General features: G+C 33.9%; 1 protein-coding gene across 1 annotated transcript in view; it reads right to left on the reverse strand.

The window, feature by feature from the left end:
• LOC129809785 (cardioacceleratory peptide receptor) overlaps positions 1-25533 on the reverse strand; it is a 135161-nt gene that overhangs the window by 79662 nt on the left and 29966 nt on the right. Inside the window, exons 3-4 of the mRNA XM_055859873.1 lie at positions 14266-14627; positions 14093-14191 (exon numbers count right to left, since the gene is read on the reverse strand). Coding sequence (XP_055715848.1) covers positions 14093-14191; positions 14266-14589 — 423 coding nt within the window. The 5' untranslated portion in view covers positions 14590-14627. The remainder of the gene's footprint in view (positions 1-14092; positions 14192-14265; positions 14628-25533) is intronic.

Here is a 25533-nt window from a genome sequence, read left to right on the forward strand (position 1 = left end):
ATAGGAGAAAAAGTTTAATATTAAAGGTACCCCACATTCCCCTTTGTCCTTCATAATTTGAAGAAAAAAGTACGAATGTTTGCAAAGCTTCATTTTAAGCATCATCTACTACAAATAAATTTTCTTAAAAGAATCATCCTATTGTGTTATTTGATTGAATATTAAGGCTTGAACACGTTCTAAGCTTTATCAAACAAGGGAATAAATGGGATAGAAATATTTGACAGGATTAAATATTTAATTACATGTAGACAGAGCTTAAAGTCAAAGTACGAGAGCTAGACTTCAGCTCATACATTTCAATGGAAAGGTAGCATCTGCCCCTTACTGAATCTGCCCGATTCTTCCACATGTCTTAAGAATGGATTGAGATACAAGGTGCATCTTGTATTTGAAAATGACATGACAATTTTGTCTACTTAATCGGCTAGACACGATAAAAACAGCCATAGAAGACGATATCGGAGCAATATATTTATTGTAAATTGCATTAAGTGATATTTCAATGTAATATCTTCTCCTTTGCACAATTCTACCAATAGCCCCGCTTTCCAAGACGGGTTAATTGAATGTTTTTCAGATGTAAATTATTGAAGCTTTTTTCTTCCACCAAAAGCTCCCAGTCGCCTCGTACATGAACCCGACTTTCCCTACTTTGACGCACTCTTAATCTCATTAAATCAGCATCCGATTGAAGATTGTGGCAATTGGTGTCATCTCTGCACTTGCTCTTGGAGGCGACTGAACTCAAAAAGTCCAAAGAGATAGCATTATAAATTGCAAATTAATTGAACACAGTGGTGAATGATATAATGGCGAGAATAAATTCCCCTAACCAATTCATATTGGTGTATGATTGCGACCTCGCGTCCTGATTATCCCATCGCGGTGGCACTAAGTGCTGGTACAAATTCTTATATGATCTCGCTCTCTCTTAATGCCAATTTATGGCGCAACCATGCTGTGCTCCAACTATTTCTCGAAGCTATGAATTGCTCTGGGAATTTACGACAATCATTTATTCAGCACACAATCATATTGAAATTAAAATGATGGGTAATTTTACTCCATGATGATGATGATTCAACAACCACGCGATGTTCCGCGTGGTAAAAAAGACAACCCTTCTACGAATTCCTAGAAGTTGTACCCAATTTGGGGATGGTACTTCAGTGCAAGAAAATTTGCTAGATATCATAAATTTTGAGGGATTTTTCGGGAGTATAGAGAAGAACAGTTGAAGTATAAGAGTTATGGAGCAAAAGTTTGTGCATCAGAAAATTCTTGTATTCTGGAATGCACTAACTTTGTCACGGAAAAGAATAATGTTCTTCGAAGAAATAAATTTTATCCAATATTTGAGAATATGAGTCAAGAATGGGGTTTTTTCTTGGAATTCAACAGGGAAATAAAATTATTTAAAGCATATTGTAGTTTTCAGAAATATTTTAAGGAAAAACTATGAAGATATAATGTTGATGTTGCAACAATTTTAAGATACTTTTAGTCAATTTGAACTATAATACCCAATTTAAATGAGAGTATTTTAATTCAAAATCTCCTATTAAGCTCTCATACGGTTTCTAGCATATGCGTCGGCGTACAAAATCTCGTCTGTGAAAGTCCTATGTTCAAAACATTTTCGAAAGCCTGATCTTATCACAAATATCTGTTTTGTGATCTACGAAAAAAACCAATTATTCTCTAACAAAAAAAAGAACTAAAAAAACAATAATAATAACATCTTAAATGACGGTATTTTCTTTCGAAATATCTTATTAAACTTCAGAACGTTTTTTAACAATAATGTTTCGATTTATAAAATCTTTTCTGCAAAAGCTTTAAGTTAATAAAGTTAAAATTATTTTTGAAAGCATTCAAGCATCAGTAAATTAGAGATCGCGATAGGACTAAAAAAAACATCTTATGAATTGAAATACTGAACTTTTATGTGGAATAGGGTAAGTGTGCCAAATTCCGGCCAGCTTCTAATTTCGACCACCTTTTTTGTTCCCAGAATTTCCATGAACTTTTAGATTTTACGTACTCTAGAGATTATACAATGAAAAAGAATAACAAAAAATGTAGCTTCGACAAGCGAGATGACGTGAAAAAGATATTGGAAGAATTCCCGAAGGGCAAGGAACTATGAGAATGAAGGTGGCTGAAATAGGGTACCAAAGCTATGTCTATATTTTTATTCATTTTAAAATGTATTAAGAGTGATTTTAGAGTAAATAAAAACGGTAAACTCTTTACATGGTTCCAAGCAACAGTCTTTCAGAAGAAAGAATAAAAAAAATCAATTTGTATTTAAAATATTACATTTCAAACTTGAGACTTTGACGCTTGCACGCAACTATGCCGAAATTTGGCAGACTTACCCTATGCTTAGTTGCAAAATTTTGCTTTGTTACAAATTAACTTTAAAATGAGATATTTTCACATTGAGTCAATCTGTCCTTAAGTACCAGTTTAAGATTTCTAGAGCTTGAAAATGACATGTTGTTCCATTTACAAAATTTTCAACCCTTCATCTAAAATTAACTTGCAGCAAATGTGCAAACGTTGTTTTCTGTGAAACATTACTCTACCAAATTCATCTTCCGGAAATGACTTGTAATCGCGTTACATCTTTCGCTGAATTGTTCAGAAACTCATAAAAGCTCGCAGATTTTTCTCAGATGTAGCAAGAGCTTAGCACTTGGTGCAATTTTCTCGCGAATCCTTTGCACTTTTTGTCTTAAGAGTCAAGAAATCAAATTAACGACTCTCCCCCGACAATAAAGAATATTTAATAAGTTACAACTCACTTGTGTAACTTTTTTTTGTCTTGGAACAAAAATAGCATCAAGAATGCATTTTCTTTGCTAAGTCCAAATTAACTCTCAATGAACTTCCTTTTACCATTTTTTGCCCTGATTCTCCTCATGAACGGCAATCGATGTCTTTGCAGGAATAATCGACACACAATTTGCAAAAGAAGAAATCTTCGTGATGAAAGTCATTCACACAGATTTTTTTGTGAATTTATTTAGCAGATACAAATACTTTTTTTTCGTGCTTGGGATGTAATTAAATAAAGTCTTGTGTGCACTCGGACAAACGCCAAGAATCCCGTCTTCCTTTTTATGGAAAAAACAATTTGCTTTGTATATAATTCGCTTGGATGTTGAACACGATGTTGCAGATGGAGGCGAGGAAGAAGGTGAGCAAAAAAAATGGGGATCTCAACACCAATGAGCCACAATTGTAAAATATTGAAGAATGTCTGGGGAATATAATGAAGAAATGTTTCCCCCATGGGCACAAAAATCTCACCAGTAAATTGATGAGGAAAGTCTTGGGATAATGTGGTGGTGTGAAAATGGTCAAATATGGGCTGTGTCTGCCCCTGGGGCCAGCAATTATTTAATATTATTAATATAATGAAATTAATTTGTCAGACGCTTTGATGTACAAGTTATCAGGTTAATTTTGAAACGTGACACCAGCATTCAGCGCGTGATTGAATTCTGATGCACTTCGCCATCAGAAGAAGTTGCCAAGGAAGTATCCATCGATTGCCCTGACAACATGATTGCCCAACGATTAGAGATGTTGCTCAACAACTGTCCAAACACAGATATGCACTCACGCGAATTATTTCCTCATATATGCAATTGGCGCAATTTCAAAATGTGACCTCCGCGAGCAATGGACCAATCTCCCTCAGATCAAAGGCAGATGAGCCTCAATTGCTGTCCATCATTACTGCGAATGGTGACCAAAGGACGCGCCTCAGAGGCCTCACATATTCTCCATGACCAAAAAACGATACTAAATTACACCCGAGAAATACAAAAGGAATAATACAGTAATTCAAGGGATTAATTTCACACAGTGCCGCCAAATTTTTCTTATTTCTTTATCGTCGCGTAACATTTCAACAGAAATGCAAAGTCATAAGATGAGAGATTTTTGTATTATTTATTGGGATTTAAAAAAAAAAATAAATTCGAAACATTTTACATACGTAGGGGAAAACGTGCTACCTTGGGACGACTTAAGCTTTGGATAACTCAATTTTTTCTCTGTTCTTAATGGATTTTACCCATGGCTAAATTTGAGTCACTGGTCTAGTTATTAAAATATAATATATTAATTTATAAAATTCATTAAAAACGTGTTGAAAAAAAGCTTGAATCGGTCGAAAGTAGCGCACATTCCCCTATTCCTTAAGTTCTGAAATTTGGAATTACATTTGGCGACAGTCACCAATTTAAAAAGGCAAAATCTTTTTGATGAGTAAAAAATTCAAATTGGTCAGGGAAAAATAAAATATTGGTCAATAAAAAATCAAATTTGGTTAGTAAAAAATAAAATATGGTCAGTAAAAAACTTAAACAAATCAGTAAAAAATAAAATCTTGTCGGTAAAAAGTCAAACTTGGTCAGTAAAAAGTCAAATTTGGTCAGTAAAAAATAAAATTGGGTCGATGAAAAGTCAAATTTAATCGGTAAAAAATAAAATTTGGTCAGTTAAAAGTCAAATTTGATTAATAAAAAGTTAAATTTGGTCAGTAAAAAACTAAATTCGGTCAGTAAAAAAATCAAATTTGGTCAGTTAGAAATAAATTTAGGTCAGTAAAAAAGTAAAATTATGTCGATGAAAAATCAAATTTGGTCAGTTAAAAGTCAAATTTGATTAGTAAAAACTAAATTTGGTTAGTAAAAAAATCAAATTTGGTCAGTTAAAAATAAAATTCGGTCAGTAAAAAAATTATGTCGATGAAAAATCAAATTTGGTCGGTAAAAAGTCAAATTGGTTAGTAAAATTTCTTTTAAAATCATTAAAATGTGAAATTGAATCAGTGAAAAATTAAATATGATCAGTGAATAATAAAATTTAGTCAATAAAAAACTAAAAGGAATTTAATAAAAGTTAAAGCTTTGCATATCCGGATAAAAAGGTATTCTTCCTATTCTTCTCATGAGTTGTTAGCCGTAGGCAGCACCACGTGACATGGAAACCTTTTTGACGTTCATTTTCGAGCAAAACTATATACAGTAAACTCGGGCAAATTTGCCTCGCTGAAATTTCCAACGTCACATGACGGTTAATTTCAAAAATAATTTGAGGTTATGTTGAAAAGTCTCGAAAGTGTCCAAACAAAAAAGTTTTCGCCTCCCGGAGCATCCAAAGACGGAGCTCTATGAAGACTAAATTTAATTTTTTACCGATATTTTAAGTTTTTTACTGACCATATTTAATTTTTTACTGACCAAATTTAATTTTTTACTGACCAAATTTAATTTTTTACTGACCAAAATGTCGTAGCCATTTAAAAATAAAAATTATTTTTTCTATTTTCAGATAAAAGACAATTAAAAATTTTAGTTAAATAAATAGGGTCAATAAATAAAAAAAAACATTCGCAGTCAATATTTGACGCTTCTTATGTTGAAAACCGTTAAAACTAATTTCAATATTTTCAGTATTAACTCTCTTACTTTATTGATCTATTAAGCAAGTTATCAATTAATCTCACAAAAACTTTGATTGATAAAAGAAATAGAATATAAAACCTTCAAATATTACATATGAAGACATTTTCAAAGAATTTTGAGAATTTCATTTATTCGTACACTAAAAAAATTGAGTAAAATTACTTGAATCTATACTAAGTTTACTGTTTTTCATTATGAAATCCAACTAACTCTTTTTACAACTCGAACCTTTACCACCCTGCGCGATTTCTTAAGCCCAAAATTCAACTAACAATCAAATTTTGTAGCATTTTGAGTTACCGGTAAGGAATCTCAGCTACAATAAGCTTATCTGAGATTATCACTGGTCATTTTCTATTTTAGATAGTTTAAATACAGAATAGACCTTAGAAACAAAAAACAAAAATTTCATCGAAATCGCTTTAAGAACACTGAAGATATGGTCAGGTCAGGTTACTTTCTTAACCTACAACCTATTCCCCGACGTGTGGTCTTCAAAGTTGAAGCCATTTGCTTACATTCAGATACAGCTCCAAAAAAAAAAACAATTGGTCAGAGAATAGCCTACAGTATACTAATATTTTAACAAAATTGATAATATAAGTTACGAGATATTCGACATGGAATTTTCAAAAATCGATTTTCCCATAGCTTCATTTCTTCACCAAAAAATAAGTTGTTGTCAAATAAATTTAATTTATGCCGAATTTGTGAAAAATAAGTCATAAACCCTATTACAGTTTAGCATAATTTTAATTCATGTTTTCTTCTCTCAGTCTTGTGGTATATAAAATCCTAACAGTTTATTTGACATTTTATGAGCTTATAAGCTTTGAAGGCTTTATTCTGTCAAATAAAAGAATTAAATAGAAAACAAAATTGCTCAGCTACAAAACACAAAATAGTAAGTACTTGATTATGCTGTTGTCATAAAGTTGATTTAGAAAATCGAACAGTGCGAACAACAAATTTATTCCAACATATTCCATTGCAATCAATAAGAGAAATTTTCATTTTGTTCTGTAAAAGCTTTACCTCATCCCTTTTTCTTTTCTTCCAAAAGTGGATCATTTTGGATGATTTTAGCAGAAGTGCACTCGAAAATAAAGTAGAAGAAAAGAGACAACTTGAAGACAATTCTTTGGCATGAAATCCCAGCAAAACTTCTTGTTTTACCATGTCTCTGAGGGAGTCTTGGTGAAAGCCATAGGATTTCTTATGGAAATCATATCTAGATATTCACTGCGAAAGAGCCCCTGGCATTTGCCACAGGAAAAGCCCAAAGAGGAGCAAAAAGAACCATGCTAATCTGGATAGAATTTTCTCAATAATTTTCCAACTGAAGCTTACTTTCTGTGCGGAGAACCATGAATCAAGAAGTTATCAATTTTTTGTTGCTTCAGTAGCATCTCTTAAATATTCTTGGTCGCATGCAAAAGCGGATTTTGCAGACTCCCCGCATTGCGTCTAGACTCAAAATCTCAAATAAAAGACTTCTCGACCAAACTATTTTGTATCGTTTGTGCCGCTTTTGTTGGAAAAATCTTTAAGCATGGTAGAAAAACCATTAGAGAATGTCTCGATATCTCGTTACTGGCTGTGTCACCAACATTAAGAAGAATTATTGTTAAAGAGCAATTGTATCACTTTATCCAATTGCTCTTTGAAAGAAAAAAAAATGTAACTGCAGAGAATTGTGCTGAAACCTATGGGAAAATTTCTTAGAAGACTCTTAAGTGAAAGCTCAAATGGTGCAAATGTAATCTGAAATGGAAGGGATTTGGTGAGGTTCTTTTAGCAAGAACGAATCAACATCAAAATCAAACACCCTCACTTAACTGCCCAAAAGACAGAAGTCAGTGAAATAGGAACGATTAGTGTCAGTCTCTGTTTTGGGTCTTATTAGCTTTGATTCATTCGTAATCATCACTGCTGCAGTGAACTTAAGTACTGCTGATCAGGCTGTAATCAATGGGATAGGTGTCTTGAGCATCCTTAATACTGAAAATGACCATTCACTAAAAACACTCCAGGGACTGACCGATAACAATTAAAATCCGAAAATAGAAAAAAATGAAGGTACGGCCATAGTTCATACTAACGACTATAATCTTGATAATTTGATTTTTCGGTCTCTTAGTTTGAACTTCCAACGGGATTTTAGGTAAGTTTTCTCTGATATACATTCGAATCGGTACAGAAAAAACCGCAACCAGAGAGAGGCTCTTAAATCGGGAAGGTTATTACTAAACATAGGGAATCAGTCTTTTTGGACCAAGGAATAGTAAACATAGAGCTCCATGTCCTGGGCCCGTGGGAGTGGATAATCGACTATTATACCAGGGCCCAGGGCGACCAATGCAAAGTATCTTGTACTTTGGACTTTACTCTTACTTGTGCCGAGTTAGACTTACTTCTTGGAAATAATTGTTGGTACGTTGAACGGGCTCATTCGAGATGTCTGGGGTACAACTGCACTATTTGCCTTTCGCTCACCAACCAGAGATCAGAAACCTGTCTTTTTTTTATATAAAGTTCCTAGTAAATGTTTAAACCTTGATATCACAACACTAAGCCAGTCCATCAGATTGGTGGTAGGTTATTCCCAATTGGGCATCGACCAATCTAGCTCTTCAACAATTCTTTTTCGTTATTCTCAGTTCGGACTAGCACATTACAACAACCAAGATCAATCTTTGTCAGTATTTCTCAATTTTTATAAATCGTCAATAGGTATCTTAATAAATTAGTAGGGGGAAGTGGGGTTACTTTGAGCTGTGGGGCTACATTGTTATACGATTTTTTCGCATATTTCTAATGGAAACTGAGTTTTAACGTGATATAATTTGGATAGACAAAATAATTGTGGATCTAAATAAAATAATTGTAAGGACCAGCTTCATTCAGAAATAGGCGAAAAAGTCGTATAACAATCTAGCCCCACAGCTCAAAGTAGCCCCACCTCCCCCTATCTACCGACAACCCAGAGGATTCCTTGCTCAATAAGGGCTTACAATGGCGGGAACCATTGATGGGCACCCATTTCGGCCTCCCAGTTTAACTTGAACTGGTCACAGGTTAGGGAACACTTGAACCCGTCCCAGAGGCCGGTAACCCCAAGACAAGTCTTCCATGCTCCCCTACCTCTTACAGCCCCCGAAGGTTTCAAGCCCGTTACCCAGCATGGCTGTAGTCTCATTACAACACCGGTCTAGGATAATACATTAAGGTCTGATGAGGTACGGTCCAATGAGGTATAACAAGTGGTGAACGGAAAAGACCTGTCTTGTCTCTTTCAATTTTTATTCTACACGACGTTTCGGGAATCTATGTCCCCTTCATCAGGTATAAAATAATGGGGAAGAAACACGTAAGGTTTGAATTCGTGCACTGTGCTTACACTGGGATCTATGGACAAAACAGGGTTGGGAGCTCATCTCCATGCAATGGATAAATACAGAAGACACATTCTGTGTCCGTTCACCACTTTACATTAAGGTCCTTCGGTTAAACGGTCACCACCCAGAGGCCCGTGATGACCTTCCGTTCACCATCTTTCGTAATTTACTCTAGGGTGTAGAAGAGATTACTCTCAACCACACCTCTTTGCTCAGCCAAAAGGATAGATCATCCAAGAGGATAGCAGTCAGAGCAGTCAGATGTTTTTTTTTAGTTAAGGCCATTGTCAAGATTGTATGCACCACACGCTTCTACTTCATTGTTATTTACCCCAAAGACTTCGTACCTGTTTAACAATAGCACAGGACACAGTGATCCCGTACTCTGGAATTGGGTAGAGAGGTCTTTGGATAAAGGGTTACCACCAAGAAGTACCATAATAACCCAAAGAAAAGGCAAACACGTAACACGTGGTTTCTGGCAAGACAATGGTAGGACACATAACAAGACTGGGGGGGGGGGGTAACTTTGAAGGCATTTTACAAGATTAGTTGTCCCAAGATCTTAATCGCCTATCGTACTCCATGAATTCGTTGTATGTTACAATAGAGCTACGAAGGGCAATCAGTGAAAGCATAGAGAGCTTGCATCATTGCAGGCGGTATAACTCCACGTGTACCCATAACGATGGGCAGCACTTCATCAGGGGCCACTCCGAATCTTTGGGCCAGTATCCATATTTGACGATTTTATCCTGCCGCACGTTAATGAGTCCCGTCCCGTTCTCTTGGCGGACTGTAATGTCGACCACTTGAAGCCCTTCCCGATTATGTACTATCAGGTCGAGTCTGAAACGGGCCCCGGACGGCCCGGTCGGCCCGTCAATCGGTTCCTCCTTTATAATGACCGTCGTTGAATCCACTCGGCTGATTTCCGAGATAACATAGTCCCGAATCTTATCATGCTGGTGACTTTGGCCCCAACTGTTCGTAAGCTTTTCTTTAATTCTAATGTTTAAGAATGGTCTCTTCATTCAAGCATGGTAGATCGAATCAGAAAAGACCATCTTTAAGTGCTAGAATAAAAAAAAGCTTAGAAACAAGAGGGAGCAAAGTTACTCATGGAGGACAAAGTCATTCGTATCAATGGTATAAACTCACTAAAAATTTAATAATAATAATGCAGACACAACATTCCATGAAGGAACAAGGCCTTCCATCAAGGGAATTTCTAGACATGCATTATTATTTTTTCTTGTACGGGATGAGGTTATCAGTCCCATACCCGTGGAATCAAGTGCAGTGAAGCTCACTGGATGCAATCCGAACAGCTTTAACGCCAGAAAAATTCCTGGTGACCTAAAAAGGGATTCGAACCCGGGTCACTTGCATCATAGAGCGAGTGCTCTACCACTTGACCCATTGAGTGCCTAAAAATACTAAAAATTTACACCATTAAATTTAATTTTGTCTACCTATCCAGCCATTTTTAGAACAACTTTTTATTAGATTTTATTTATTTATTTTTAAAAACGATATTTTTAAGATTGCTCATGTGAAATTAATTTCTTAGATTTGGTTCTAAAGCTATTTTTAAAGTATTGCACCAATGTTCTTTATGTTTAGTATGCTGTAGATCTGTTTGCAACCATTCCAAATACTTAAATGAGAAACTTGGATTTTTGAAAATTCAAAAAGTAGTTTTTGTAATTCGAGTTACCACTTGATAATAATAATTTGATTAGAAATTAGGAACATATCATATCATATCATTATTGGCTTATTTAATTTAAAGGCAAATTAACTAGAAAAAAACAAGCTTTCCCTTTTGATCTCATTTTCTGCTGAAAGAATCACAGTTCCCATAAACTGAAACAAACTTATCCATAAAATTTTAAGCTTCATTTGCAGTTGAAAGCTTTTACCGAAAAACCATGTTTCACAACATGCAAAATGATTTCTAAGAAAATCAATTTCCTTAGGTGAATTTCTTAGAATCGGCAAAGTGTCTCCTAAACATGTGACTTTCGAGAAAATTCCAATTCGAAATGGAAGCTTTTAAATATAGGATCTCGAAGTGAAAATAGAACTTGTGAAGCCCAGAATCCATAAGGTTGATTGGCAGATGGGAAAGTGAGGTGAGTTGTAATAAATTAATTTATTGGTAAATTTCAATAAATTCTCACTGTACAGTTTCGTAACAGATTTGTGAATTGATTTAATTACATGCGAAACCACACAATCGACAAACAACTTTATCACCTGAAAATGACTTTACTACCAACAATTATTGACTTTATGAGCAACAGTTGTTCCGTACGGTTTTCGCATGTGTTTATTAATGGTACTATACAGAATGGGCGAACCAACCCCCTTGGCCGACAAAAGAAAGTCCTTCGCGAGAGACAACAATAGAGTTCCAAGCACATGCTGCCCATAAAGAAAACTCCTGATCGCTCCTTCATTCCCATTCCTCTAACCACAAATCTTTTTTTGTACCCTGGTTTTTTTCTCCTTCTTGGCAAGAAAATTGAGCTTATGAGAAAAATACAACTCAATTGAAAAGATTTTTAAACAATAGTTGGAGGAATCGCAGAAAAGACAACCCCCCCCCCCCACCCTTAGCACAATTGCTCTCTGGATAATTTCCCAAACCAAGGATGACTCTTAGCTGCCAGAGCAAATGCTAAATAGACTCATTTTCTCACACTATCAAACTTTTTCCCTAGAAAGTGAAAGTCATCCAATGTGACTTTCAATGAGCTTTTTTGCCTCGCCAATTCAACATAAATTACGACGAGGGGGAACATAGAAAAAATCCCCAAAATGATTCTTTAAATTATTTTTCATAAAACTGAACCCCCAGTATGGCTGTAAATTGCAAAGAGAGTGATGATTGGGTTATTAAAGTAATATACGGAGATATTTGTACAGAGAGAAATAAAGTTGATGGTTTGAAGTCTTGGGTTATATCCTAAGCAAAAAATGAGGACAAGGGTAAAATAAATAAATTTTCGCAGTCAATTTTGCCCAGTTTTGGCTCTCATCAACTCAAAATAAACAGATTCTTTGAAATGTTATAAATACCCGTCGGTAAATGTATGGAAATCGAATATTTCTTTCTCCATCTTCCCCCTCATTTACCACGCATAAGACGATTTCTTTTATTTTTGATATATTTTGGAGGTAGTCCAGCTGAACATTTCGTCCTTAGACCCTTTCACCGGTTAAATCGACATTTTTATTTATTCAAGATCAAAGGTCAACCACCCTGGGGAGCTTGTTTTTCAAAGATTTAGGTAAATTTGGATTTATTTGAAAGGTCTTGTAATTATAAACCCAACTCGGGTTACAATCGGTAATGACTTGAAAAAGCAGCGGTAAGAAATATTGACTTCCAGTCTTCGATGACCCCTCCTGAATTGTAAACTAATAACTGTTATAAATCTATTATAATGTTATACTCTTGATACTTTTTAATTCAAAAGTATAAACTGTACTGAAATTTTCTAATGAATTATTCGCAATTTATCTTGAAGAATTATTTTAATATTAGAATAATCACAACGTATTACACTTTGTATTCATTAAGACGAAGGGTATTTAAATTGCTAAATTTGTTCGTAAAATGATAATTCCACAGAAAAATAAGACCTTACACAAATTGTCGTACATTTAATTTGCAGAACTTTTCGACAAAAAACTTGAAATGATAAATTGGGAACAGTAGCTACACATTAAACTATACGACAATAAAATTCAAAAGCGCACTTTATGGATAATAATTAAATTTATTATAATATTAGTTTAAGGCTTTATTTTTTTGTTTTTCAATCCCTATAGAAATAGCTAGATTTTTTGTCAATTTGTAGTAAATTCGGTAATTTTTTTTTATTTTCACTAAAAAAAAATTAAGGAATACAAATTGAGAACAGACACTAGCGCTATTCACGGGAAAAAATAAACGCCCTCAAGCGGGAAAAAATTGCCAGTATCAGTGAATTGCAAGGTGAATTGTTAGCAATTTATGTTCTGTTCAGTTTTTTTACTTATAATTTCCAAAATTCCGGGATTTTTCAAAATTCTAGATTTCGAGATTTAGATATGTAACTATTCTCAAATTTCGGGATCCTAGGATTCAGAAAATTGAAGATTTCAGGGATCCCGATTTTCAAGATCCCAATTCCAAGGACAACACACAAAAATTTGTCCTCTAAGCTATCTTAAAATTGTTAAAAACGTTCCGAAATATTTGACTTCAAGGAAAATATTTCGTTTTTTTGTAACAACGTGGATAATGGAATTAGTATCGTATTTAAAATGTTAAATACGATAAAATGTTGGAAAAAATTTAGTGCTTAAAAATCAAGGAAACATGGAAACAGCTAAAACCGGTGGAAATTTTTGAACTGTTAACTTCTTTTTAACTATTGTTGCTAGGAAGCTTATAGATAGTTTAATGTCTTTGTTTTTTCTAAGACCATTCTTAATATATTTTAAAATAAATGTAAATATATAGAAATGGCTTTGGGTAATATTTCGGCCACCTTGTATCTCATAGCTCCTTGCCCCTTAGGAATTTTTCTAAAGTCTCTTTCACATCATCTCGTTCATCGAAGCGACGTGTTTTAATTTTTCTGCATTGTATAATCTCTAGAGTATTCAAATTCAAAAACTAAAAATTCATGGAAATTTGAAAAAAAAAAAAGAAGTGGCCGAAATTGGAAGCTGTCCGAAAAATGGTACAGTTCCTCTACATAACAACAGAGATTTATATACATAAAAAGTAAGCTCAGTAGATTTACAATTCAATATCACTTAAATTTCGTGTTTTTTGAAAATATCATTTGAATTTGAGACCCTCTACTGTATTTCTATTTTTTCTTTGTTTTTCGATGAAGCAAAGTTTAAAAAATAAATTAGGCTTAAAGTTTCAATTTGAATAAAACAATATTCCCTCTATTCCGAAAAAAATCGTACATTTTTTCATGCAAAATATATTGGAAAACGTACGACTTTTTCGGAACGGAGGGAGTAAAATTCTGTAAAAAATGCGCTATCAACCCATATAAAATTTCATCGTTAACCATTTATCACAAAACAGGTGTTAAAATAAACCCTAACAATTGTAGGAGAGAAAATTTTTGTCCTGAGTGTGATTTCTAAATTTTGCGGCATAAAATATAGCAGCAATATGTGACTTACCTCGTAGAAATAGAAGGAATTGATGACTTCCCCAGTTGTCGTATTGTCCCCATCGCCTGTGAATATTGGTCCAGTGGATGATGTGGGTGCCAAGAGGATCTGGGTGGATAGTTGTTAGGTTAAGGTTCAATTCAAACGATAGCACTAAATCAATTCCTGCTGAGTGAACTCACCTGTGAAAGGGCCGGCGTGAAGCTGACATTTAACTCAGCTTGGCACAGGCCACAATTGTTTGATTCACATCCTGGAAGTGTTGCTGGGGTGCTAGAGGGTGAGTTGCTGTCCAAAGTGACATGAGTTGTGTTTGTCACTGTGCCAGATGGCAAAACAACTCCCGAGCAATTCATGTTGTCCGGGGTGTCCTCACCAATTTCCAACTCAAAATCGATTGCAGAGTAGTTATGTCTTTGTCGGACACTTGAATCAAATGCTCTCTGACCATCGGACAAGGACAAACTTCTCTGGCGAGGGGATGTCCGCAGAAACACCGACACCATGATTCCATCTTCACCCTTGATGTCCTTCTGTGGACAATCTGAGTAGAACAACAAAGTGGACATGGTTAGCATGTTACAATTTCAAGTGTACATTTCGTTTGATGATGGGGTTTTTTTATGGTATTTACCAGGGAAACACTTTTGATGTTCTTGTTCTCAAAATTAACACATATTTGCTGTGAAATACAATAAGAATCCTCCCAGATGCAATCAAAACGCAATTTAGGTGGTTTGTGGTTAGTAACTTTGTATTATGTGAACTATTAGTTTGAAGTGAAAACCGTAATTAAGTGCAGCTTAACTTCTCTACCTTACTATGTACTTGAAGTTCTTAATATGGTTTTCAGGTTCAGTCTCTAGTTTACAATCGTGCATTGATTTTGATTCAAAGAATTGTTTGAAATCATGGAGAGCGGAAAATTGAAAACTTGGCTTTAGTTTGGAAACTATTGGCCGAAGCTCTAACATTTGGCGCATTGTCTCTCGCAAAATTTCCAGGGGGCTTTTAAGTTCGTTAATATTTTCTCTGCTAGTTATACTACAAATGTACTTCATACTATAATAAATTACTATAGTTTATTATCCACGTAATACCGATAGTAATTCATTTAAACTTTTAACGATTTTAAGGCAAAAACCGAAATTTAAGTTGATATTCTGAACGATCCTACCTTAAACAAGAAATTATTAGATATTCCTAACACTATTAATTTAATATTTTTGGGAATATTTAATTTACTAAAACTCTAATTGCCTAAATTGTTGATTTCCTTTAAAATTCATTTTATCTAAATTAAATTTTCATTGCTTAAATATACTAAACCGCTGCCCAATCCGCCCAAACTGCTCCAAGCAATCTAATACGACCCATGAGAGCTCTCAAAATCCGTACATAAAATACCAGTGTCTTCTATTCAATTCTCTTGTTGGAATATTGACTCAATGTTTCAAATAAAGCCACTGCAAGATTACAGTAAAAATGTTTATCTGAAATACTTAGAAAAGAAATCAAATATTGAAAGCCAAACTGAAGCAATATCTAAAACGACGATACCAAATGGATAAATTGAATTCTTCCTCACGTATTGCAATAGAAAAATTCCCAAATTGCGATCCCAAATGTTCTGCCATACATACAAGTTGGGGTTTGTATGCAAAAAGTCCAGGCAATCACCCACAATTAAATGATAAAATAGGGCGTCATCTGTTCGAGAGGGAATTTGATTGACCCAGTTGTGGTGTCATCGACAAAGGGGTTGGAATTTTAGTCCCTTTAGGGCAATTTTCCCAATTGATACACAAACTCAGAGAGTATATCGTGCAATTTCTATATGGAAATCATGTGAAATTGCGACGAGTCACGACGTCAAAATCAAAATTTCAAAGTCGAATACAATGCGAAAGTTGTTTTTCAATGGAAAATGTTGGATGACGCAGAAGGTGAAATTATTGAAAATGATGACGACATCTCAGGACGAATACTAATTCCAGCTGAATGACAAATGCCATCAGCATGTTCCTTCAAAAATAAACACAATGCCATTAATAAATTGTGCAGCTCTTGGGTGGATGAAAAAGAAAACTATGCAAATGACCTGAAATGTGTTAATTGTTTAATTGCGTGACGGTCCTGTATGCAATTTTTCACGTGCCAATCCGTAAATATTCTGGTTAAGTGGTATATTCGTAGGCAATTAGCTCAAAATGCAGAAAATTTCCAACAAAAGCACACAGAGGTTATTAATCCATTTTCACAAAATATATTTTGGCTTGTGGTATATATTTTCTTAATCTAATTATTTGAATAATTGTCATTCAATTAATAAGTTTATGCAATTATTAAGTTCATAGAAGTGAAAATTCAGTAGGGTAAGTGTGCCAAATTCCGGCCAGCTTGCAATTTCGGCCATTTTTTTTTGTTTCTCGAATTTCCATGAATTTTTAGTTTTTGGATACTCTTGAGATTGTTGCAAAAAATAACAAAAAATGTCGCTTTGACGAGCAACATAATCAGAAAAAGACATTGAAAGAATTCAGGAAGGGCAAGGAAACTATAAGAATGAAGGTGGCCGAAATAGGCCACAAATGCTATGTCTACATGTTTATTCATTTTAAAATATATTAAGAATGATTTTAGAGAAAACAAAAATGATAAACTGTCTACAAGGTTCCAAGCAACACTCCTTATAAAAGAGTAACGAAAATATTCAATTTATATTAAAAATATTACATTTCAAACTTGAGACTTTGTCGCTTGCATGCAACTATGCCGAAATTTGGCACACTTCCCCTATGACTATTAATATGCGAGCCTTCCTTTTTGTCACTTATTGTTTTTACCTTACAATTTGACAAAAAAAAATTTATCAATAGATGATAATAATTTTTTAAAAGGATATTCAACGTAGGATAGTAGTCATATAGGCCTTAGGGCTTAAGACCTTGAATAATGGGTTGGTAACAGGGGGTGAATAAGTCTGCCGCTCACGGTACATTTTGAGTGCGATCAGTGCTATCTTGGAGACTGATCGCACGATCAGTGCGATCAGCGCGATCTTTGAGACTAATCGCGCGATCAGTGCGATCAGCGCGATCTTTGTGACTAATCGCGCGATCAGTGCGATCAGCGCGATCTTGGAGACTGATTGCTGCAATCAGTACCATCAGCGGAATCCTGGAGACTGATTGCCGCGATCAGTGCTATGAACCACTGTGAGAGTAGCAAATTATTTGTTTATTCATTAACTTATATATTCAATAATAAGAAATCATTTATTTAGAGATGGGCTCAAGCTCACATTCATTGTGAAAATTTATATGTGATTCTATATTCGAATTGAGATTGTTCAAGTATGATTTCGAAATTCATTTAAGCAATTAAGCGCTCAATATTACACATTATTTCAAGAGGGTAATTCATGAAGACTTGGGGAAAATCTTGTCAATAGCCCGAGAAACGTTTTGCGAAACCGAAAAAACTTTGAAAAAACAAGTCTTGCAAAACTCTTCAATTAAAAAAAAACTTTGATTTCACATTTTATTCAATCTATTATGTATAAAAATTAGCTATCAAATACCACGTTTTGTGACACAACAGTTTCGAACATTCCATTCCATTTATACTAAAATCTTTTTATTTCAGAGTTTGAATTCACCAAGATCCTGCCGTGTATTTAATTTATTAAAGAAAATCCATAAGACTTACTTCAATTTTTTCGGTCACCTGACCCAACTGACGCTATGAAAATTTGCGATTAAATTTCTGTAACATTCCTCGCAGAATTTTTAATAGTGCAGTCTCTGACCTAACTTGAAATCGAAAAAAATATATTAAAATTTGATTTTTTGATATTAGGCCGACTGATTAAAACCACATCTATTTCCTTTCACGTTACATTTTATTCTTTTTAATCAACGTTGTACTTCTTCACAACAATTTCTATTTAATATTCTACATTTTATAAAATACGAAATCTTTCTTGTTGATTAAAAAAATAACTGAATATTGAAAAAAAATGACATGCAATATTTGCACGCCATGTAATAAAGAAAAGCCTCTATGCCAACAGCAGCAGTGATGGTGTAATGAGCTAATGTAAGAGTCTTTATGGAAGCCTTCAAAGTTGAAGCCAATTTCTTACTTTCACATACAAATACGTATGGGATTTTTTCTGCACTCCTGATCATTATGCTAAATATTTAAAAAGTGAGAAGTTTTTCAGTATTATAAGATACCTTTCCGTTTGGAAGAATAAATATACTAAATTTTAGTTTAAATAATTTTTTTCCTTGGAACACTGTGAGCTGAGTCCGAGATCAATTTAGGAATTGGCTTCAAATAGCTCCATATAAAAAGGCCAACTTGCCAGGCGCTTGTTTTTAACTTCCCGAACTCCCAGAGAGAGCAGTTTTCACAATGCAATCTTTTCTCCAAATGCTCACCATCCTGGCTACTAAACTGTAAGAGATATTGACTTTCGGTCTTCGGTGACCCCCCTCCTCATAAGTCAAAATTTTCTACCGAACTAACTTGCACGAATCACCCCTCCCCTTTCATCCCCTCCAAAAATATAATTTTTTGACTTAACTCAAAATTGACCCTAGCGATTTCAATGATTTTCGGATATGTTTTGTAGCTATCGAGCTGAACATTTCGTCCTTAGACACCTTTCACCGGTTAATTCGCCATCTTGGATTATTCAAGATCAAAGTTCGAACACCCAGCAGGACTTATTTCTCAACGGATTTGGACAAATTTGGATTTTTTTTGAAAAATCTTTTAACTGTGAACCCGACTGCATCGGTCATAATCGGTTATGAACCGGTAAAGTAACGGTAATAGCCCTATTTTAAAAATACTGTTCTTCGCACTCTTTCAGTTTCTTGACCCATATAAAATATTCAAACGGAAAGAGATGTTAACTTCTGGTCTTCGATGACCCCTCCTCAAATGATATTATCTCGAAAGTGATCTCTTTATTTTTGTGGGTGTGTTCTCTCACACACTTTTGTAATGACACGTTTCTTTATCATTTTATACGATAATATATAGAAAATAGCAAAGAAAAATGATTTCACTGATGCACAATACGAATATCTTCTTCATATAACATCAAATTTTAAATTTTCGATTAAACTGTCGCTCAAGTTAGAAGAGTTTAAGTTTCAATAACTCTACTGTAAATCAGAAATTTAAAAGTAAATAATAGAGTATAATTTTTTTAGGATTTTAAATTGTAGAATGTGCAACTTATTTGACAATAGCTAACCCCGTTGACGGTCGTCTTCATTCATTCTTATATTTCATTCCCAACATGCCTAAACTTATACGCTATACGACTCTCATCAATTTCGAGAGTAAACCTTCTCCGTGTTATTTCATTAAATACCTTAACTGTGTTATCACACTTGCACATTAAAATTAAAATATGATTCACATTAATTGTCGCTGGTGAGAGACCAAATGTGTAATTTGTGTGTTTGAATCATTTTATATTCAAAATTTGATCTATTTGTTGATAAAAAGGTAGACTTGGCCCACAAAATTTGATATAAATTGATTTATAGCATTAATGCGAAAAATTAATGCGATTTTCTCTTTAATTTTTTAATGTGAAAAATATTTATGCTTTAGGTAAATTTAAACTTATTTGTGCAGGCCAAGTCCACTTCTTAATCAATAAATAGAAAAAAAAACCCAAATATTAAGTGACTCAAAGACACAAATAACATATTTGGACGCTCACAAGCGACAATTAATGTGAATCATATTAAAATTTTAATGTGCAAGTGTGATAACGCCGTTAGTCTAAGTGACTAAACTCTAATTTTCTTTTAAACTCAAACAATGAATATTACCAAAGAGTCCACTAACTTTCTGACTAACCCTTTTGCTCCAAGCATGAGTTGTGAAAAGTGGGCGGGAGATTCTTGGGCATTGGACAAATATTTATATTACTAATTTGCAATTGAAACCCCCGTAAGAAGTTTCAAGAATTTTTCTTCCATCCCTCACACGTTTCAATTTCCTTCCCTCCCATTTTATTAAAAACACTTGAAAACCATTTGAAATGCGGTCAGGATAATGAATTACATGTCCATGCCTGAATGTTCAACACTCAATTATTTTCTTGATATTGTGGCAAGTGCCATACAATAATTCTCAATCCTACATCTAGAATGGAATTTTTGTCTTAATATGAAAATAATTTATTATGAATCAGAAAGGGGTTGAAAGGCGAACTTGCAAAAATGTTCAATGCACAAAAAACTTTTCCGAGAAAGCCAGCTGTCCAACACATTGGAGGCACTGAAAACTATTTAATTGCCATTTTTAGATATTTTCTTTAATGTTTACCCTTTGATATTAATGTTGCCGCTTTCTCATGCATTCACAAACATTTCTTTTTTCTGTAATATTATATTTAGTCCATGCTTGACCTATTTGCTGAAGCGGAACCAAAGCAAAAGAGTAAACACCAACCCTTTGATGCTGTATCATTTCAATAACCTCATCTGCATAAGGTTGGGAATTGTGGAAAAAGTAATTGCAATAAAAGGCTTTTGAGATTTTCAATTCAATTCGATTAGTTGTTTTTATTGGACCTGTTGCGTCTTCTGTATTTTCATCGATATATTCATTTGTCAATTCAGCAGAATTGATAGCCAATTTTTCTCAGCTTCTTCCAATAGGACATTCAGAAACAATGGTAAAATGTGGATTATATTATCTGTCAGTCGCAAAATTTGTCGGAATTTGATATATTTACATAAATTTTATCGTGCGTTCATCCGCATTTCTGTCAATCAATCACATTTTAGAATTGATTAAAATTTGACCGTGTTTTTGTCAACTTACGCAAAATTCAATCTCTAAGAAAGTTATATTATGGGGAGGTTGGGTTACATTGAGCTGAAACTACACTGAAAACTCAAATTTTTCGCATATTTCTAAAGAAAACTAGGTTTTAACGTAATGTGATTTAGATAGACAAAACAATCCAAGATCTGAATCAAATTATGGCTAGGTCCCACTTCTTTAGGAATGTTTGTAAAAATTGCATCTGCGATGTAGCCCTACCTCCCTCTATCTGTGTTTATTTCCAAGAAAAGCATAATTTCCTGTCTGTTAGAAGCTTTGAAAAGTTTTCTAATCAAAATACATTATTAAATAGGACATCAAAATATCCTTATCAAATCACAAACCTAACGTAAACAGCGTATTAAAGGTAATTTCAAATTGTGTTAAACGGTTTTAAAAACAGATGGTAATTCTATAAATTTCATAAACTTAGTTACAAATGTTAATCAACACTAAATTTTTTTACAAATCATCTTCCCAAGTAGCAAATAATTATCAAATTAGATTCTTAATGCAAGGATAAGGTAAGCCTTATATTATCAATTTTTTTTTTGAAAAAAATTAACACTGTGTAACACTAATTTTCATAAGTTTTTTGAGACAGTAAAATTCATTCTCGCTTAACAAATAATTCTTAGAGAAGTTTCTTGAGATTTTCTAATTGAATACCTTTACTTTTTCTCATCTACTTTTTGTTAGAAGTTTACGTCAAAAATTAGCTACTCATTCTTCTGCGTAAAATGCAAAATGCTTTACTTCAAAATGCTAATTTTTTGGATAAATGTACAAGTACGAAAGACCTTTTCCACCGTTTTACTCTGGAGTTCGGTCACCGACGCTAAGACGGCGGTAGACGCTTGTTACTCCTCCTTTCTTGCCTATGCTACCGTACTATGCTTTCAAGAGATTTGTGTCTCAAAAGTCAAATAGTATTAAATAAATAAAAATAAAACAGAAAACCTTCAAATAATATCCTGTGGTCCCTTCAATGCTAAGATTACGTAATTTTTAGTCAATTTAGGGTAAGTGTGCCAAATTTCGGCATAGTTGCATGCAAGCATCAAAGTCCCAAGTTTGAAATGTAATATTTTAAATACAAATTGATTTTTTTAATTCTTTCTTCTGAAAGAGTCTTGCTTGGAACCTTGTAAGGAGTTTACCGTCTTTATTTACTCTAAAATCATTCTTAATACATTTTAAAATGAATAAAAATATAAACATAGCTTTGGTGCCCTATTTCGGCCACCTTCATTCTCATAGTTCCTTGCCCTTAGGGAATTCTCCCAAAGCCTTTTTCACGTCATCTCGTTTGTCAAAGCTACATTTTTTGTTATTCTTTTGCATTATATAATCTCTAGAGTATGTAAAAACTAAAACTTCATGGATATTCGAGGAACAAAAAAGGTGGCCGAAATTGTAAGCTGGCCGGAATTTGGCACACTTACCCTATTACTTTTTTACTTCCTAAATTTTTTTTTAATCAGAACCCAAAGATTTATTGTTTTATTTTTCTTAAGTTTGTCGTAAAACATTGCCATACTGTTACAGAATACCCTTTCTGGAAGATCTCTAAAGCTGTTGGCATGCAAAAATTTCGATAAAAGATATTGGAAGTTTCAACAACAATCATTTGATCATTTTAAGATTATATTAGGTTACACGGTCACTGGATACAAATCCGATCAACTTCTCCAAAAGGGGCATTTTGGCCAAAGTCGGGACTAAATAATATCAATGGACTCGTATTTCGGAAACTTACGTTTGGGCAGCGTGCGATACATTCATCAGCAGAATCAGGGCAGTAGTCCGTACCTAAGGTGGTTTTATCCAAAATTTTAAATGGATTATCAAATGATGAAGGTTTTATGACATTTTTTCTATTTTACACCAATAAAAATCATATTGAAATAAAAAAGCAGCGTTTTAGAAAGTTGTACAGTGGCCGCTCTCTAATCCGGATCGGCATAATCCGGACGAGATATCGACGGTTACATTTCAAATAATTTTGAGGTTACGCATGCATGTGTCTTCACCAATGAAAATGAATTATCCTGTGATGTTTTTGTTTAATATATGAAGTAAATAGAATAGAATTCCCTAATTATATCTTTTTAATCTTCTTTAAAACTTTTATTCTAATTCTACAAAAAAAATCTTGTATTATATTTTTGAGACGTTGAACAAATTCAAAAAATTCATCCCAATTACGAAGCGGACACTGTAGTTCATTCGATAGCCACCCGGTATAATACATTTTCTTTACTAAAGACCTCTAGACATTTAGGAACGAATTTTGTTAAAAAAAAACTTTTTCGAAAGAAATTGCCTTTAAGGGAAATCCTTAAAGCTTCGTACATACGCTGGCATTATCACGTTATTATTACTAGCAACGCCATATGATTTCAAAGATCGCCATATTTCTTAGTATTTTTAGTAAGCTTTATGCAATGATCACGTAGAGATACCTACAGTATCTAGAAACTTTATAGAAATAATTAAGAAATTTCTTGTTAATTGACGTAAATTTTACGTAATTTTTCCCTCAATTTGTTTCATGTAAAACTAAATGATAGTACAAATTAAATTTACTATATTTTATTTTATAGATGGTTTATTTCAGGAGTGAAAAACGGTCAGCAAAAACTCAATAGCACCTCGTTACTCTTCTATTCAGTCCAATTTGTCTCTCAATGTTGAATTTATTGCACTGTTCAATTCTCTTTACTGACATTTGTGCCGCCAATACATAAATGTCCCCCCTTATTGTATGCTGAACACCACGCAAATTTCCGTACAATTTTCCTCTGGTATTCCACAAATGTGGTAACAATTTTGTGAATAGCACAAAAATATAAAACTTTCTAGTGACATTTGGTAGGATTTTTTTTGTGCGTATACAGCATTTCCCCATCAAAATTAATGCTCTTCGGCAGACATTTACTGCTGCGATGGAATTATTGGCCACAATTCTTGTGATATTTCAGATGGATCAATAAAAATATTCAAGTGATTAGTCTAAAATCGTGTTTGTGTCTTATTCTTTGATGCTCAACATAACACATGTTGGAGATGACATTCATGTCCAAAACCATTAAGATTGTTGGCAAATTTTCAGACGAAACCTCAAAATATAATTTTCCCACAAATATTTCCGTGAGATACACCCAGTGATTATTGTGAATTTATTATTTTAAATAACATCATTGGGAGTGGGATTTTGTAAAATCGCTCTAAGTCGGACATTTTCACCTTTAGCCCCTTACTAATTTTTTTTCCGTTAAATCTTGGATTTTGAGTAACAATTTTCCTTTGATCAAGTTTGTTAATGAGCAATATTTTACGAAATATTTTTCCCAAAAAGCCAAAGGCCACGGAAGCTCAAATTTCAAAGAAAAAGATGAAAAAGATTGCCTCATCACAGAGATTGAAAGTGAAAATTGATGCAGAAGTATTTCATATCAATTAAAGAAAACTCATTAAAACACATTTTCTTGCCCATGAAATTAATTGTGTGGGAAAAATTCATCATTGAGGTTTCTGCCGTGGATAGAATGAGTGCGTTAAACAAACCACGAACATCTTCCTCCAACTTTATGGTTGTTTCAAATTAAAATTTATGCCTGTAATGAGTACAATAAGAGGGAATCTTAATTAACATGAGAAATGAAAAGTTGAGGGGGACTAGCATTCTTTTTTGGGGGAAGAATTTTCTCGTGAGGTGCGAATTTTTTAGGTTATTTTGCGGGAATTTTAGAGTATGTTTATAGCACTAGCTATTAATCACAGAGAAAAACACGTGCCAGCATTATTAGATGATACACTTTTGCACTCTGAAATATTTCCACTAAAAATATAATTGAATTATTGGTGCAATTTAGTGCAATCATAAGCTAAATTTAACCTCCCAAATGCCACAATTGAACACGATCTCAGCATTATGCCTGAAGAATTTTCCTAAGATGTTTTAGGGCAATTTTTGCTCCATAGAAAATTTTGAATTTACAATTAATCACCCATTGCGTCCGGCAAAGTGTGACGACAAAGTAATAGGAGTGAATTTGCCATAACATTTAATTACCATGATTCCACAGTATCTTCGTGGCGAATTGCACGAGAGAATCTCATCTGCAAAACACCCATAATATTCTTCTCATGTGATAGCAATACGGAAAAGTTACGGTCAATGATCTAAAATTGAATAGAAGATCCTCACGAAGACGCCTCATCTTCGTCTAAATGGCAATAAATCAAATTTTATTGTTGGCAACCAAGGGAGGAAGCCACAATTAAAATTATTCCATCCACCATAAGATGATCTGCCCCAAGTGTCTATACATTTTCTCCAACAAATTTTCCGCACGCCTTATTAATTCTTTTCACCCAAAAATTTCGTACATTGAACTTTGTTGGTTTATGACACAGATATTCATGCCATTTATGACCTTGTTGAATTCCTAAATCATGCAGAATTCAAAGACATTTTGTCAATTAATCCCAATTCAATTAATTTGCTAGAGAGCATAAAGATAGTAGGCCCGCTTTTTAAGGTCTTACTGAAAAAATCAAAGACGAAATCCAGATAT

Source organism: Phlebotomus papatasi, chromosome 1, assembly GCF_024763615.1.
Source record: "Phlebotomus papatasi isolate M1 chromosome 1, Ppap_2.1, whole genome shotgun sequence".
Classification (NCBI taxonomy): domain Eukaryota; kingdom Metazoa; phylum Arthropoda; class Insecta; order Diptera; family Psychodidae; genus Phlebotomus; species Phlebotomus papatasi.